The sequence below is a fragment of the Pteropus medius genome, unplaced genomic scaffold (assembly GCF_902729225.1).
Source record: "Pteropus medius unplaced genomic scaffold, Ma_sr-lr_union100, whole genome shotgun sequence".
Taxonomy (NCBI): domain Eukaryota; kingdom Metazoa; phylum Chordata; class Mammalia; order Chiroptera; family Pteropodidae; genus Pteropus; species Pteropus medius.
The window spans coordinates 581,291-599,654 of NW_024346501.1; the positions used below are offsets into that span (position 1 = coordinate 581,291).

Below are 18,364 nucleotides of genomic sequence, written 5' to 3' on the forward strand. Positions count from 1 at the left end.
AAATACAAATATGCTGTAGGCCAAAAAGTCATAATACTCAGTTTTTAGTGTGAGTTAATTTTTCAGATGTATTTCTTCTTGACCCAAGCAGTCCCTTAGTTGCTTGAGACCATGGGGGAAGAATTCTTTGTACATCAAGACTTGAAGTATATGTACACAGTAACATAGTCACAGAAAAGTACACATTAACCACTCCTGCCCTTTCTCCAACCCCTCCCACCCCCCACCGTCAAATTTGGTCATGGATGAATACTTAAGTTGTTAAAAAAAACTCACAAACAAATCAAGGTCACTTACACAGGCATTCAAGACCAATTTCACCTCGTTTTTTAAATTAAGCTAGGGAAAATAAAATTTATAAAACTATTTGGAGTTTCAAAGATTGAGAAAATGAATCTCATTCGCATGCTGATATATACACAGACTCAAAAAGGAAGTCAGTTTAGTGACCTTTATCTTATACTGTTTTTTTATTAAAAGTTTTTTCCAATTAAGGCTTAATAATAATATGGATATAAATATGAGTAGCTCATTTATTATTATTATCAATAGCAGCTATTTGTTAAATACCTGTTTTGTCAGATACTATGCAAAGCACTTTTACACACATTATGTCTCATCTTCACAAAACTTCTACAAAGTCGGTATTAACTGTCCCGTTTTATAGATGAAGAAACTAGAATCAGAGAACTAATATATACAAGATCACATCTCCAATAGGTACCCAGATCCGTTGGATTTCATAGTACTGGACACTATCCAAAATAGAATTTTTTTCTTCAAAAAGTAACATGTCCACACGGAATTTTCTGAACTAGTTTATTCCTCTCCTTGCATTATTTAATCAGAGCTTTTTAGCTTTAACTGGCCTCTTCGGGCATCATGTTCATTGTGGACAGGACGTATTGATGTGATGGATGACTTTAGGGATGGGTGAGAGCTGAAGGGTTCTTGCCCTTTGAGTTAATGGCCCAGACACTTTATAAGACTTTAGACTTTAGGCTTCTTATGTTTGCTGAATTGATCTCCTTATGGTGAATTAAGACAATTTCAGTTTCTTTGCTTAAGTTCTTCCTTTGCAGAGTTTTGAATCTACCTCTCAGAAAACCCATATTACTTTTTTAGTTAAATGATCATGAAAAAAATATATTAATATACACAATGAAAGTTCTATCTGTATTTCACGGGAAAAGTTTATTACTCCCTTAAATTTAACACTTAGAAAAACATTTTGCACTAAGCTAGTTCTTCTTCTCTCTACAGAAAAGGAAGATTTTTGAAGTTCTTTCCCTGCTTCTGTTAAAAAGACACTTCTCTATAATTCATCTTGTTCTGTCTCTGAAGACAAAGCCACAGATGGTATAGGCAATGTTATCATGGCAGGTGCTCCCCAGAGGTGTGTTTGGGCTGCAAACCTAGCCCTTGGCCATTGTCGTTGAGACACCTCCTTGTGTGCTCTGCTCCTTTCCTGCCTGTGCCCTCTGCCTCCCTTGCCCTGGCCCCTGCTCAGTTTGTACTGAGCTGACTTATATGCTGCTTTTTAAAAGTTCTTAGCCAGGCTGCAGCTTTGGAGATTGTCCTTTTCTTGGCTCTTTAAATATATCTTTGAGTTTGTTTGGTTTGTTTTGTTTTGTTAATTCATTTACTACCCTAATAAATTTAACTTTAAAAATTTAAATAAATATATTTTATGCCCACCTCCCATTCCTTTACATCATTCTAGCTCACCACTGAACAGTGCTTTCATTGTCATCCGGTCATTTTTATCTCTATACTGTCCGCTGTGGTGAGTTTTCAAAGAGCATCACTAAAATGTTTGATATCTTGCATCCCAGGTACTTGCCCACCTTTTAGTAATCTTAAAGCAAAAATAGGAGGAGCTGAAAAACAATCGGAAGTATGGATTTAATTCAGTAATAGATCAGAAAATCATTTCAGAATGTGGTGGGGAAATGCGATTCTTTGAGATGGGGAGAATTATGGCCCTTCTCTGCCTGCTGCGGTGTAACTAGGGATCTAGACCTGGGTTGTCCACTGTTACCACTGGCCACATGTGGCTGTTGAACCTGTGAAATGAGGCTAGTCTGGATTGAGGTGTGCTGGAAGTGTAAATTACCAAATTTCAAAGACCTGGTAGGAAGAAAGTAGTGTAAAATACCACATTAATAATTTTATATTCATTATATATTGACATGATAACATTTTGGATATCTTGGGTAAAATAAAATGTATCGAAATTAATTTTATCTTTTTTTTTTCTTTTATTTTGTAGTGGGGCTACTAGAAAGTGTATAATTACAGCTGTAACTCACATTTGGACAGCTGTGCTCTAGACTATGAAATCAGACATAGAAACATGAGCAATGTCACGCTGTGATACAAGACTGGGATAAGCCTGGCCATTTCCCTGTCAAGGCCGCGTGTCACCCCACTTTATGGGATAATTTACAACACTGTCTTGTTAGAGGCTTTACGTGGGGAATGAGGTGTGGATGTGAATCTCTGTGCAGTGGTTCTTTGTGCTGTGGTGCCGAGCAGGATCAACCTACTATTCTAGAAAAGTTGGTTTTAGATGAAATTCTCAAGAATCCTTGAGAAAGCAAACATGAAGAGAACTGCAGTATCCAAACATGATTCAAGGACTGGAAGAAAAACTTATAATTAAATGGAAGTGTTATAAAAAGACCCTTTTCTCAGTGTCCTCTGACTAAAGAGTGTATGTAATTTCGAGGTGAAGTAGACAGAAAATCCAGATTGCTGGATAGCAGTAGATATTGATAAGCGGTACCTGCCCCATTAGAACCCCTTAAGTTTATACCTTTACTTTAAGGAAGGACTTTGGGGACAGAAATGTGTTTCTATGCATATCAGTTTTCGGCTCTTACCAGACTGGAGCGTTTCTCCTCTCCTTGTCAACACTTTCCTTACATACTCTCTGCGCATCCTTCCATCCGTCATTCCCCTGGCCTGGTCCCTGGAGCCTTTTCTCTGTCCCCTTCCAACAGCCCAGGTGTGAAACCTGTCTATGTTTCCCTCATTTAAAGAAATCTTTCAACCTTCTGTGCTCCTGAGCTGCTCTGTCTCCCATAGGCCTGGGCGCAGTACCTGGAGCAGAACAGATGCTCAGTAAACATTGAACAAATGACAGAATTCTCCTTTTCTTCCTCATACTAAACTTCTCCAGAGCACACACTTACCGCCTCTACCTCTTACTATCCTTTCTGTCCCGATTCTGTAGCCTTCCCCCACCTGTCTCCCCCAGACTTACTCTCTCCGAGGTCGGAGACTGCGGAAGATCTTCCTCATCTCAGCGGTGTGTAGCTTTGTTCTCTCCCTTCTCTTGTGGCTGCATGGCAGTGCGTCCTCCCCATCTCCTTCTACGTCAGTTATTTAGAAATCAGAATCTTCTTTTTTTTTTTTTTCCTTTTGAATCAAGACTCTCTTTTTTCCTTCCTTTTCATCTGCCTCCTGAATGGAGCAAATGCTTTTCCAAGGTTCTCTACAAGGCTTTGTTCTCTGTGAATTCATCTATGCCAATGGCTCCGACAACGACATCCATAAAGTAATTCCCAAATTCACATGGTCAATGTTGACCTCACTTCAAAACGCAGGTTCCATATTTCGGATATCTACTGAAACTGTTAATGTAGATTTCTAATAAAATTCAACATAATTAATTCTACATTTCCAAAATAGCTCATTATATTATTTCTCAAACAAAAGTATTTTTTGATGTCACTGTTTCTGCTATCCCCCCACTGTCCGCCCAGTTAGTAAGTCTCAAAGTATTGGCATCATCTTTGAGTCCTTCACTAGTCCTTCACTAGCCGCCTAGTCCTTACTGTCCTTCCCCTCATTCAGGCCTCGGTCACCTCCCTCCTGGTCTTTTCCCCATTCCTTCCACTACTCACTCACTGACCACCCACCTCATACTACCCTGATTCACCCTACATGCTGACATGCCCTAGTGCTTCCTAAATCACTTCTCCGATGCTGGCACTGAAAACAGACAATCATGGACTCTTCATTGGTCACTTGATCAAGAACATGGAACTAATACTTTTTGAGCATTTATCATGTGACAGGCCTATGAGGTCGGACTTATTACCTGTGTTTTAACAAAGAGGGAACTCAAGGTCAGAGAGGTAAAGTGACATATACATGGTCACATAAAGAGTCAGTGGAAATGCTGGAATTTTAATACCACTCTTGGCTTTATGCAGTATAGGGCCGAAGTTTAAACCCTTTAGCCAGGTGTCTGTGCCATGTGGCCCTCTGCTCCCCTGCATGATCCTCAGCCCATGGCCAGGTGACTTTTAAAACCCTTTTCAGCTCTGGTTGAGACCCTGCTTCTCCATACCCCTCATTAATTCTCTTCTCTGATCTCTGATTGTGCTGTTCTTTGTGTCAGGCATCAAACCCACTTCTGTTCTCTGTCTGTCTAAATCCCATATCCATCCTCCAAAACTCAACACAAAGCACTTGTCTTCTTATTTCTTCTCTGTCCTTCCAAAGCAATTTCTCCATCCTCTGAATCTTCACTAGACTTAAAATCTAAGGTGGCTATAAAGTATGTCCCTCTGGCCCTCCACACTGGTTAGTTCTCCTTCTTAAGCATTCCCGCAGCACCCTTTAACACCCTCCTTTTCAAGTGTGTTACTTTTATAATCAATTCATTGTTCAATGTCTGCCTCCTCCAGCTAGAAGGTAAGTTCCCTGAAGGCAGGGGCTGGTCTGTCCTATTCATAGGTGTTTACTTGCACCTACCTCAGTGCCTGGCACGTAAGAGATACCCAATAAAATTAATTAAACAAGTAATTCGATGCCTCACTCTTTCTCCCACAGACTGTAGGTGACTTATAGGAGAATAGCCACATGTGTTTTATCTCTGTACCCCTTGCAGTATCTAGCTCTTAGAGTTATAAACTCAGTAAGTTTTTATGGAATGAACCAAACAGAAGCCTTAATAGTTTTCCTTCATTGGTACAAAGCTGAGGGTATCAGAGCTAACCTTCATTTTACTACAATTTTACCACAATGACTTCCCCTCCCTCCCCTAAGGTTTTAGGGCATTGTGTTCCACTGGAAGCCTGCTTTCAGGCTTCAATTAAGATCTCCTGAAGGTGCGAAGTACTCAGAACGGAAACTGTGGTCAGTGCCACTCTGTCAAGAGCCCCTTTTTTGGCATCTACTAAATCTGGCTTCTTGTGTCTAATTCCCTTTCTTCTTGCCCCCAAACCACAATTTATCTTCATCGTACTCTCCCCACCCGCCTCCTTTTAAAACGTCAAGACTCTGGTCCTCTCCTTTGGCTCTCTTCTCTACACTTAGTTTCTAAGCACCCTCCTCTGTTCAGAGGCAGCTCTGGATTTCTCTCCTCCACCCTCTTCTGCCTGCTGCTGCTGCCTGCAGCCTGAGGGCTCTCCAGAGACAGTTGTTTGAGGGATCTCGTGCTGCTCTGTACTGAGCAGAGCTGCTGGAATCCATGGGTTCCCCCAGCTGCCTCCCCTGGCACTCTGTCAGTCTCCTCTCTGGGCATCTTCCTCCTGTTGTCCAAAATATTGGTACAGAGTTACTTAGGTGAAGGTTTAGAGAGGAGCATAATAAAAAAAAAAAAACATTATTAGTTGCCCTGAGAGAGTGTAATAAAGGGAGTTTTATGAGGTATGATAGCTTTCTAAAGTTAATGAACCATTTGGTGTTCCCTCACACTGAGCCAGAGCTGGCCAGGACCCATCCCCAGGAAGGCACACACTCGGGATGGATCTCCCCTCCCTCCCTAGGTGCCACTTCCCCTGTCTCTCCTCTTGTGAAGCAGCATGAAGTCAGCTTCCTTCTGAATGATACTTGACTCCTTTGTTAGTGAAGACTGTGATTATAACCCTCCCAGCCCAACCTGTATTTTATTAGAACTTTATTATCCTGCAGAAAGTATCCACTGCACTAAGAGTGGAAAGTGCCAAAATAAAGAACAAATCTGACTTTGAGCAGCCTGCTTTTTTAACATACCCTCAGGCAGTAGGATGTAGGTCAAAAATACATGGGACAGAAGACACTTTAATTGAAAACCTTCTTTTGCTTAATATAAGAAGACAAGACACAATCCCTGTGTGGATTTCTAACCTATAAGCATGACCTAGCCTGTGTCCCAGTCAGGTACCCTTTCCCCATGCTCAACACCACTGGCTGCTACAGGGTCCTCAGGGTCCAGGGATCTTGACCAGAACCAACTGTGGACCATAATGGCACTGTCCTTAAGATTTAGGGACTGCATCTCTTGGCCTCCCCCAGGTATGTTCCACCTTCACCAAATTTTGAGGAGCATGACCTGTGTGGCTGTAAGGGAACTAGAATGTAATACAACCCATGCTGACCAGATGTAAACAAGGGTTATTTAAGTAGTTTCACCAAGTATCACACTACCAGTGGTATTATCTTCTCCCAAGCTGGTGTGAATCTCTGAGCAGCCGTATAAATAAACAATAGGAGAGTGATGATAGCAGTTAACCTCTCTTGAACTCCTGGTATGTGGCAGGCACTAGGGTAAGTACCTGGCATATCTAGGTGCCTCCTCTCCACTATTCCTGTTTTGCAGAGGAGGAAATAGAGGCTCAGAGAGATTAAATAATTTGTCCAAGTCACACAGCTAGTAAGTGATAGGGCTAGGATTTAAACTAAAGCCAATCTAACAACTCAAAAATGCATTCTTTTTAGCCAGCAATAAAGCCTATAAAGAGAGTGGAAACACCAAACCCGGGAGTGCTGTGTAATTCTGGCGTATGAAGAGATGCTTAGACTTTAGAGGCCCTGGTATCTGATGTTAGCTCTGTTACCTTAGAAATTGGTGCAAACAATGCATGCTTCCTCCCCATCTTGCCTTCTTCATTTCTAAAATGGGCACATTCAAAAAAGATATTCATCATATTTTAAAACAAACTTACTGCAGCCGCCGCCCACCGCCACCACTTCCATCGCTCCCTGGGAAGGCTGCTTGTTCCTGAGCAGGTTGGAAATGCTTTGCCTCATCTAATTTTTTTCCCCCTAAAGTATCTAAATACTTTAATGATGGGAAAGATAATAACCCCTGACTAAAGATATTTGTTCAATCCAAATTTCGTTTTGCTTGCAGAGAACAGCAAATCTGTTCATTGGAAACTAGGAGCTGATAAAGAAGTTTGGGTCTGGGTGATGGGCGAACATCATCTCGATAAACCCTATGACGTGCTCTGCAATGAGATTGTCGCTGAGAGAGCCCAGCTAAAAGCAGAGCAGGAAGCAGAAGAGCCCAGGTATGAGATCTGCAAACCAAAGAGAGACAATGCAAAGATACCTCTTGCTCACAGTTTCTAGCGGAAGAGTAGTGTGGGATTTTAGAGTCTAAAAAGTCACTTAGATTTCTTCAGAAAGTTTCTTTAGACTCTTGGCGATTCTCTTTTTTTCCCCACAATGCTTTCAAATCAGCTGTTTTATTTCCCCACTTTTCACTCCCGTTTTGATCTGGATGTGGTTTCCCAAGTGATCACTGGCTTCACTAGAATCATTCTAGAGCAATCAATGCAGGCTGACACAGCTGAGCATCAAAAATATAAGCGAGAAATGCAGTGACTATCGAGCTTCAGGCCTCCAAAGAAGATTGCTTAGATGCGGACAGCTGAGTGAGCAGGCCCTATAGGTGCTTCCACCATGCTAGGCACTGGGAATTAAAAGATGAACAAGGAGCTTCCAATCCAGGAGTAGAAACAGGCAGACACACAGCTACCTGCAGCCATTACAGGTTGTGATATGTGCTATAATTAAGTTGTAAACGGAGAACGGAGCTTATCATTCTCATGCACAAAAGAGGTAAAATCTGAATTGGACCTTGAAAGATAAGGAGAGTTTTCCAGCTGCAGAATGTCAGGAAGGAAATTGCTGGCAGAGGGCATAATCAAGACCCCTAGACTTGAATCTGTGTGGTTCTTCGGGTTATGATGAGTTCTGAGCATTTGAGGTGTACACAGGGAAGTAGTGGGAGATGGGGACCATGCTCTAAAGTGCCTTGAAGGCCAGATTTAGGAGTTTGGACCTCATTCTGTGGACAGTGAAGAGGTTTTGAATAAGTAAGTGATGTGATCATTGAAGATATAGAAAGATGATGGGTGGTAGCAGTGACGCAGATAATGGAGCCTCTCAGCTGGGTCCCCAGGGGGGCCCCTGTGAAGCCTGCTCTCCCTGGAGTATAGATTTATCTATCTGAGGTGGTAAAATAGAAACATACGCATGGACCTTAATTCAGTTCCCAAAGGCTGGTGATGCTGCCCACCAACTCCTGTAACTTTAAAACTATAAATGGGCATTCGGTGATCGTTATTGGCTGCTGGTCCTAGGAAGGCAGTATGCTCTAGCAGTTTAGCTTCTGAACCAGGAGTTGGGCAGACCTGGATTAAAATCCTGGCTGTGCACTATGTGGCCTTTGATTGTATGGTTATTACATAATAAATAATTATTAAATATTATGTATAGCTACATATAATATTTAATAACTATTTTGAGCTTATAATAAAGTAAGGATAATAATGTCTTTATTATAGGATTGTTATGCGTATTATATTAATGTCTTTAGAATACCTAGCAAAGGGCTTACCATATCATAAGCACTCAGTAAATGGCATCTATTACTGTTTTTCACGTAATTTGAACGTAGACATCTGCTTTGGAAAAGCTGTCCATGTTGAATAATATTTTTAATAATTCTATATTTATTTCTCTTCAGCAAAACTCAGTCCAAAGAATTCACCAATAGCCTGGCCACAAAATCACACTACTTTGATCCGCAAGCACCAGATACCTGGGAGTCTCAGAACATCTGTAAGAAAGCAGCAGAAGGGGAGGAATCTGGACCCGGCTCAAGACCAGCACCGCTCCTTAAAGAAGAGAAGATTCCAGTGAGTCTTTCCTAGCTGTAAATGTGCAGAATTTCATCACTGGGGGAGATAAAAGATATTAGGGACACTGAGGTGAATGTAACTGAGCATCAGGATTTAAAACTGGCTTTTCTGGAAAAATTCCTCTCAAATTAAAGGCCCCGCTGTTCATTTCTTTTGGAGGGGGATTTGGCTCACCTGCTACTTTCCAAAAAAAAAAAGCGGGGTTGGGGGGTGCGTTTAAAAAATCCTTTTTCATAGGACCGAAGGTGCCAAGAAAGAACTTAAGTAATAAGATTTTGCATTTGAAGATACTTTCAAAGTTCATTTTCCCCTGTTACATGGCTTTTATAACAGGGGTCCCCAACTTTTCTGTGAAGGGCTAGATAGTAAACATTTGAGGCTTTGTGGACCATGTGGTCTCTTGTCACTACCATGCACAAATGAATGGGCACGGATGTGTTCTAATAAAATTTATTTACCAAGACATGCAGAGAGCCAGATTCAGCCCACAGGCTGTAGTTTGCTGACCCCTGGCCAGTAACTCTGGCCCATTTGTGATCTAGACTGTATTCTGTTGAGTCTTCCCCTTTTTGTTGAGTACAAATATCAGTGCCTCTTCAGCTTCATAGATTCTGCCTGTGATTGTGGAGACAGCTAGTTCCTCGACACAACAGGATTTTATACTCAGAACTGATAGGAATTCTCTTATGTTCCAAGTGGTTTAAAAAGCTCAAACGTAAATTGCTGCTTGGATTATAGTTTGGAAGAACAATAATACTATATTATGAAGTACCTTCTTCTGCCAGGAATTTCATTACACTGAGGATTAACAAGAGATTTGCAGTTATTTGACTTCCGGTCAGGTCCCCAGCTCTCCAACACTGGTTGCACGTCCTCTTGACCTCTTTGAGGCTGTCAAATGGGAGTACAGTTCTCTGTTCCACCTATTTCATGGGCTTAGTACATGGCAAAGCACACTGCTGAGTGTCTCATTTAATCTTCACAACAATCTTATGACCTAGGGATTGTTTGTCCATTTTACTGGTGAGGAAACTGAAACTCGGTATGGTTACTCCATCCGCCTAAGGTCTTATAGTTGATAAAGTAGCTAAAGAAGTACAAATTAGTAGTTGATAGATGGTCATGGGGATGGCGAGCACGGCAGTTAGTGTTAATATGTTGGCTAGATGGAGGGCCAGGGAGGGAGTAAGCAATTGGGGAGATCGTTTTATGAACTATATAGATGTCTAACCAATGTACTGTATACTTGAAACTAAGTTAAATAAATGAATTAAACGAAAAAAAGAAAAAGACTGAACCAGGATTCAAACCTGCGGGAATCCTTCTCAGGTCACTCCTTAACTATTGTACTTGATTGCCTTATTAATATGAGTAATGTGAAGAAGCTCTATAAAGGGCTATAAATATGAGGCTCAAAATATTTAGGGGTACAAAATTCTAAAATTTGGTTTACGTCCCAGGGTCAGCCTGGGTACTTTCCTCACACCTGCAGTAGAGCACCAGGCTTTCCCAGAACTGCTTTGCACTCAGCATGTTTAATACCACACTCTCCCCAAAGAGCTAGCCCCCTTTCAACACCCCTAAAGTGAAGAACAACAACAGCAACAACAAAATACCTCCTTTAAGGCATCAAGTATGCATGCTTATCTTTGTGTTTGAATTATAATATTTTCCTAGAAAACAAATTTCACAAGATGAAAGATTACAATAGAAATTAAAATACATATTGTGGTTATTCTTTTCCTATATCAGAAAGTTATAGAGAAAGTGACATTCTTCCATTCCTTAGATTGGGGCAGGGGGTAAGGAAACATGTAGGTACAGGAATATGGAAAAAAGAGGTGGAAGTTTTTTATTCCTGCTTTTTCAGCTTTGCCTGAGTCAGAGTATCTATATATGTGTGTGTGGGTGTATACACACACACCCACACACACACACACACACACACATATACAGTGAGGAGAAGATCCCAATATTGATTGATTTACTCATGTGCCAGGCATTGTGATTATAATGTAGGAGCAAAAACAGAATCACTGCTCATGAACTTTATAGTTGAGGAAGCATGGAGAGACTTCATGTAATATGTAATTTCAAATGATAGTAAGTGCTCCGAGGGAAGGGAGTTGTTTCCATGCACCCTCAATACAATAGAACTTGAGCAATACCAGGGAGTACAGGATGGCTTTGCAGAGGGCGTGGAGATGGAGATGACAACAGAGGATACCTGGGGCTGGAGGTTCCAGCAAACAGACAGCGGGCAAAGTCTATATAGCTGGGGGGAACAGGGGCTTTGGAGAAATCAAAGAAGCCCATTTGACTGGAGTGTAGAAGGGAAGGAGGAGAGCTTATGATTGAGTGAGGGGTGGTCAAGGCCAGACAGGACAGGGTCTTGGAAAAGACTTGAGTTTTGACACTTTTTTCAAGAATAATTAGAAATTGTCATTGATTTTTGAGCAATGAATTGACTTGATCAAATTTATACTTTGATCATTTGTGGATCAGATTGGGAGCAAGGTTTTAGCATAACCCAAGTTTCCAAGCTTGGATGCCTGGGTGAATGGGGGTATCATCGGCATAAACAGGAATGTCTGGAGGAAGAGTTGGTTTTAAAGGAGAAGGTGAGTGTAGTTTAGAGACATCAAGGATTTCCTGTGCCACTCAAGGTGGTAGTGCTAGATAGAAATTGATTTTAAATGTAATAATAAAATACTTACAAATTGACTTAGAGTTCACAAAGCTTTTTCCCATAAAGCCATTTCATTTCACAACACTCCTGTAAAGTAGACTGTGCAAGTATTATTTCTTTTGGACAGATGAAGAAACTAATGCTCAAATAGATTAAATGATTTGCCCCCAAATCACAGAAAGCCCTCATTTTTGTATATCTACTTTAATTCCCACTCTCATCAGACCCTTGCTATATTTAAATCAGAATTCATCATCTTCCCTAGATTTGCTCCTTTAGACAAAAACTCTGGTGAGAAACCAAAGCTAGAGCTTTGGGAGTCATCCAATATACGTTTCCAAAATGCAATTCAGGTTTGCACAGTAAAGATTTTCATGTTTCAGCCATAATCTATTTTAACTATAAAATCTAGAAGGATATTGTCATTTCTTTAAAATTTCATTGTCTACAAGGCCTAAAATTTATCATAAAAAGAAAAATTATCAAGCAGTTTTTATTGATGTTAGTGACCATGATGCTTATCTGAATAACCATGGAAGGATCTAAAGAACAATCAATCTTCCAGAATTGTAAACAGTGTTCAAGGAAAATCAGCTATAGATTTACTAAAGAAAAATGGTCTTGTTATAATTGTAATAAATTTCCACATGATAAATCATGACCAGAAAATGTGCCCCAGTTAAATTCAACCCAAATATTAATCAGCACTGTAGAAGCTCTTGTGTGGAAGCCAGTTACTTAGAGGAAGTAGTGTTACTAGTTAATAGTAACCCTTTGTATTTCTACTGAAGCATAAGAGAAGACTGGACTTCTCCTGGTTTGGAGCAGTAGACTGTAATCAGTTACTATAAATACTGAGCCCCATGTTAGTTCAAATCAAGTTTTCCTCTTAATAGAAGTATATATTTTCAGAGCTTTTTGGGTTTCAGAATTGTTAATAAGGGATTGTGAACCTGCAGTAGGTTTTTGAGCTGTGGTAATATAATGAGAGCAAGTATGGTAAAATGTAGTCAGAAGAATTAGGTTTTCATTCTGACTCTGTCTCTGTTGGATTTCGTTTTCCTTATCTATGAAACAAGAGACTTAAACAGAGCATAAGTACAATTACTTACCACATCTACATCTAGGGCAGACATCACTAATCAATTGCAGCACTTCTCCCTGCTGAGCGGGGCTTGCCCTCACATACTTGTCCACAGACTGCCCCAGGCAGCCATACTCAGTCATAGAAGTTAGTTGTAGAGATAGAATCTGTTTGCTGAGGTGAATTCTCGTAAATTTCCTTCCAGCTCTAAACATTCGTGATCTTAAACGACACCCATGCCTGCATAACCTGAAGTAAAATATTTTCTCACATCACTACAGCTGTTAAGGAGAGTTTCCATACAGTTTCAATGGAAAAGCCACACCAAAAAGTCTGGACTTTTCGTATTCAAGCAGGAGTTAGACAAGAGTATGAGGTCCAAGCCCAGTAGTACAGAGCCAAGGTTAACCCAATCTCATTTCTGGAAATAAGGCACAAATTATGTCTTCTCAGTCAATTGGCAATCCTATCCCGAGCTTTTCACCACAGCCCTACTCCAACCCTAGACTCAAAACTGTATCTCTTGGCCCGTCTGGGACATAGCTAATCTCACATATTAAAAATTAGAGAGCCGTACCCTTCCCTCCATGGAAGCAGAACACTAAAAAGCCCAATCTACAGGTTTGCTCTGGGTTATTTTATACCAGTGTAACCATGATTTATTTTATATCTTCATTAGCAGATGGCTTCATCCAAGGAGATCTCTTCTAGAACAAGGAAAGATTTGCCCTAGTTCTAAAGGTTAAGAATTTCTGCTTCACTCTTAGAGCCACAAGAAGCAAAACCGGGGGTTTTGAGAAGAGCTGTTTGACCCCTGCTTCAGAGTTTAGAAAACATGGGGTCCAGTGTCAGAGCTTCTTTTACACATTCACGATAATCTTTACAAAATATTTTAAAGAATATATTTGTTTATTTAGTTTCATTTTAACAAAAAGATGGCCAAAAGGAAGTCTGCCCGATTAAATATGAGATGCCTTGAAATCAGACTGCTGACACAGTAGATGGCCTCTAGTCTAGGAATGGAGATTTCCGTTGTTAGAGCCAGCTCTGTGACTTGGGGCCATATCCTGGAAGGAATTTATTCCTTCTGTAAAATGGGGATTGAATTAGCAATATTGTTTCTTTACAAAAGAAGCTGAGATAATTTATAAATTATCTCATTTGAAGATGCTTGCCCAATATCATCTGATAAATGCAGCAAGATTCCCCGCCCCCGTCCCCCGAATCCCTTATAAGATGCTATTCTTATCATGAGCCTAGCCTTGGTCCTTCTCATTTTTCGGATGAATAGTTGGAAGCAAAGGGAGGCTGGGTGGTTTGTGAAAGCTGAAGAGGCTGAAATAATGCCTAGATTAGAGCTGAATGTGTGGTTTTTATTCTGAAAAGCTATTGTTCCCTACAAAATACCTGCCCTGTCCTTATTTCTGGCAGTGGTGATAGCACTTGGGAGATTTAAAAATGATGCTCTGCTTAATATTTAGTAAGAGCATTGTGGTTCTCAGTGGATCACAACGAACACAGTGTTACTGGGTGTCTGCTGCTGAATAGGAGGTGATGGTATATATCAGGAGTTAGCTGTCACTCAGCCAGGTTCTTAAGACATGCAGATTGGGAAGCAGATGCCATTCTCAGGCAGCAACAAGTCCGATAGGAAGTTAATAGGAGCCAGAGAAAATGGCAGGTGATGCACTGTGTGAGCAGACTCACACCCCACTCCCCGGTGAGCTGAGGTAAGAACTTGGAGTACTCCTGGCTGATTGGAGACCCTTAGGGACCCCCAGTGTCGACAGTTCTCTGAATGCAGCCAATGTCTTTCCCCCTCTCCTGTAAAAGAATTTGAGAGAGCAGAACAGTTCTGTGTGGTTGGGAGAATGGCAGAGAATGCTAATTCAAAGATAAACCCCTTCGTGTTTCTCTGTTAAAAGTAATTTGTAGGCTGGGAACTCATTAATCAGCGGACCCACTGTCCTTGCCCCAAAGGAGGACCTTGAATAAAACTATCTGCTCACTTTTAGATTTTATCCATAGAGAATTACTCACTATTTTTACAGAAACGGCCTTCAGAGTGGACCACACTACAAAACAGGAGATTAAAAAAAATTACAACACAAACAACTAGGATTCAAAACATTCCAAAAAAAAAAAAAAAGACCTTGAAGCTAAGAGACTAAAAAGCCTTGAGCAAGATTCTTCCTCTTCATGTTAGAGTCAGGACCTCTTGCCTCTCCATCCCTACACGCACACACCACACACAACACATACACTTCTCACACTGCCACAGGGCTCTGACACTAGCTCATAAATCTGTCATTTCACTATAACAACTATTAACAAAAACTCACCACTAAAATGTACATTTTGGTTGTAAACTGGATGTTGAAACCACGGTGGTTTTCAGTTCTATTTTTAAGTGTTATTCTAACTCATAGCATTATGTTCCCAGTAGTAGATAACAGTGGAGCAACCTGCAAAATGCCTTCCAGACATAATAAGAGACTTCCTTCTTCCATGCATCCCCTCCAAACCAAAGTTAAGCTTACTGTCTACTCAAAAACCAACAGTTCTCGAAAACCGGATTTTGGTGGTTTGCCTTTATAAAGGAGACATTAAGATCAGACCACTTCTTTAAAAGAATAGAAAGTAATATGCTGAATTGTTTTAGACCCTAATTCATCTTCAGGTGCTCCTGCATAGCAACCCAAGTTTGGGATTTAATGTGGGCTTTCTTTAAAGGGTGACAAGTAGTTTTTGAGCAAAACTCCTTAGGTGATTTAATCAGAAATGAGTACTAAAGCTTGGCGAGTAGGCAGGGTGGAGAAATCTGTACACCGCCCCAGAGTAGAGGCCCTGTGCCTGGTTGGTAGAAGCATCTTGGGTTAGGCTGGCTCTGGTCTGAAGACAGCCATATTGCCAATCTCCGAAAGAGAGTCGGGTTCACACTTATAATAAGGAATCCCACTGTAAACAGGCAGGAAACGTGTCTCTGAACTGCAAGCTAGAATGTGGAAGATTGAATTGGATATGAAGGAAAAAGGGATAATTCCAAACCAGTAACCGTTTCCCTTGTTTATATTCCCTTCTAGTATACATGCAGGAAGTATTTCAATATCATTTTTGTGAGAGGTGAAGTATAGAGCATACCAGGTAAAAACAGATGAATTAATTGTTCTCATTTTATTAATTCAAGGGTTGAGCCATAATCAGAGAGTTACACAATTACCCAAGCAGTTCTGTGTGACTATAATAGAATTTCATGATAGTTTGTAGAATAAAATTTTATATAAGATAGATTCAAAAACCCTGGGCCTTAAAAAGCCATTTAAGCAGTTGTTTTTAAAAACAGTATGTTACATAAAAAGCTTAATATACAATAAATTATAAAAGAGTAAAACATTACTATACTAGTCTTTGAGAGTCATACATTATGAAGTTGGTAACACAACTTTATTTTGTATGATTGTAAGTGATATTTGCAATAATTCACTTACTAGAAGTCGTGTGCTGGGAAGAAAAATATGGAATCCTGAGTTAGGAAATGCAAGGACCTGTTGACCACTTAGAGTCAGTCAGTTAACTCTCTGGGGCTCAGTTTTGTTATCTAAAAAATGGAGGTTATAATAGTTACATATCACTGGGTTGGATGTCAGAATCAAATGAAAAAATAAACATAAAATTGTTTTGTAAAGAATTATATATGATGTAAAAATTATTTTCTATCATTATTTATAGTTAGGTTCCTATTTTCCATTGCGTCAAGACTTCCCAAATCAATCATGTTTTTAAGACTCCGTGTCTATTCTCTTAACACTCCTTTATTACTTCATACTGATACATTATATTTAATAATTACTTTGTTTCTCTTGTTTGTCTTCTTTTTCTTTTTTCATGGATCATATGTCAGGTATCTCCCTGGTAAGAATATAAGAGTAGCCTTTGTAACTCTTTCATATCTGAAATGCGTTGCCCTAACAACCCATTTACCAGTTCTGTGTTATTGCATTTTCTGAGGCTGTTACTGCCCAGTTTTGCTATTTGCACGTAGGTTCGAGGGGCTGGAGGGGGAAGGTGTGATGAAAGATGTTTATCCAATATGGCAGTTCTATGCTTTAATAGGCTCAAAATAAACTCAGACACTAACGACAATATATTATTTAAAGGTATGCCATAAACTTACGCATCATTTTAGAGTCCAGTATACATTTAAGTCTGGCTATCCAGTAGTCTCTGTGCATAGATTTTGCTACAAACAATATTAGAGAAACAAGGAAAAGATCCCCTGGGGTATCCGTTGTCCTAATTCATGTTTCAGTAAAATCATTCCACAGGGACTCTGTACTATATTTTCAGCAGTAAAATTGATTGTCCCGTTTTTCATCTTATTAGTCTAGTTGGCCTTAGGAAAATACCTTCACTCTCTCTACGTTATTATTCTCTGTAACTTTATCAAAACATAGTTTCATTATTCTGACTATCCCATTATTTTATAAAGAAAAAGCTAAATACCTATATGTTCAAAAGCTGAATATTACAGTCATCATTCAGAAATTCCCCTTTTATTTACAACGATTGGGAATAAAATGGTCCGAGTATTCCAGTGACCCGGTTAGCAAAATGGGTGAGTTATAAGCCATTGATTTTCAGAGAATTTGAATTCAGTCAATCTCGATTAATATTAAGATTAAAGAATATCTCTTAATGAAAGAGAAAGTGTTTCATGAATTTATAGTGTGTTCATTCATTCACCAAATATTTATTGAGGCTTTACTAAATGCCAGTCCCTGTAAGTTTGCTGAGGCTCCAGCTATCAGTGAGTTAAGCAGACATGGTCTTTGCCCTCAGGAGGTTAGTATTCTGACCATCAGTCCATTAAGGAACACTATGTTTTTAAGAGATTTAAAAGAACAGGATTAGTAAATACTTAACCTAGTAGTTTGTTTTCCAAACTGAACTCTTGATTTTAGCCTATTAATTCTTCATTTTCATATTCATCATAAAAATTGAGTGCTAAAGCTGTTCTGTTTTTTTAATTTTTCTGGTTTTCTTGGAATTAAAGGTGCTTGGCATTTGTTTGATTGCATAGCCCTACTCTTAAACAGAGTGAATATTAACTTAGAAGCTAGAATAAACTTTTTCAAACCAGTTTTAAAAGTGTAATTAGAATAATTCTCATATGGCACATAGTCTCTGGGGGAAATATAATTCGTAACCATATAATATCAATGTTGCTAGCAGAACCTTTTGATAACCCAATTGCTTATATGGATTTGAATCGTCATACTTCTAAATTTAATGGTAATGAAAAAACATATACACATACACATACCCATATATATATATATATATATATATATATACACACACACTATCCTTCAGTCAATGCGGATGGAGTCCACTCCCAGATTTAGCTGAGTCTGCGCTGATTAGAGAGGACCATGTTCTGTCTTGCTGTCCGCAGGAAGTCCGCTAGCTTCTGGTGTCATTGACTTTCAAGTTTTCTCTTTATTTTTTGGAGCTTTTCCTAAATATTATGTGGTAATTTTTATTAAATTGATTGGGGTAACATTGGTTAATAACATAAATTTCAGGTGTACAACTTTGTAATACCGTATCTGTATACTCTATTGTACGATCACCACCCCCAAGATTAGTCTCCTTCCCTCACCA

The 18,364-nt window shown here is 39.7% G+C and overlaps 1 protein-coding gene across 6 annotated transcripts in view; it reads left to right on the forward strand.

The window, feature by feature from the left end:
- The window catches only part of SH2D4A (SH2 domain containing 4A), a 53,097-nt gene that overhangs the window by 6,004 nt on the left and 28,729 nt on the right, over positions 1-18,364 (forward strand). For all 6 annotated transcript variants that reach the window (XM_039875743.1, XM_039875748.1, XM_039875744.1 and 3 more), the window contains exons 3-4: positions 7,130-7,289; positions 8,753-8,924. In XM_039875743.1, the coding sequence (XP_039731677.1) occupies positions 7,130-7,289; positions 8,753-8,924 (332 nt within the window). The remainder of the gene's footprint in view (positions 1-7,129; positions 7,290-8,752; positions 8,925-18,364) is intronic.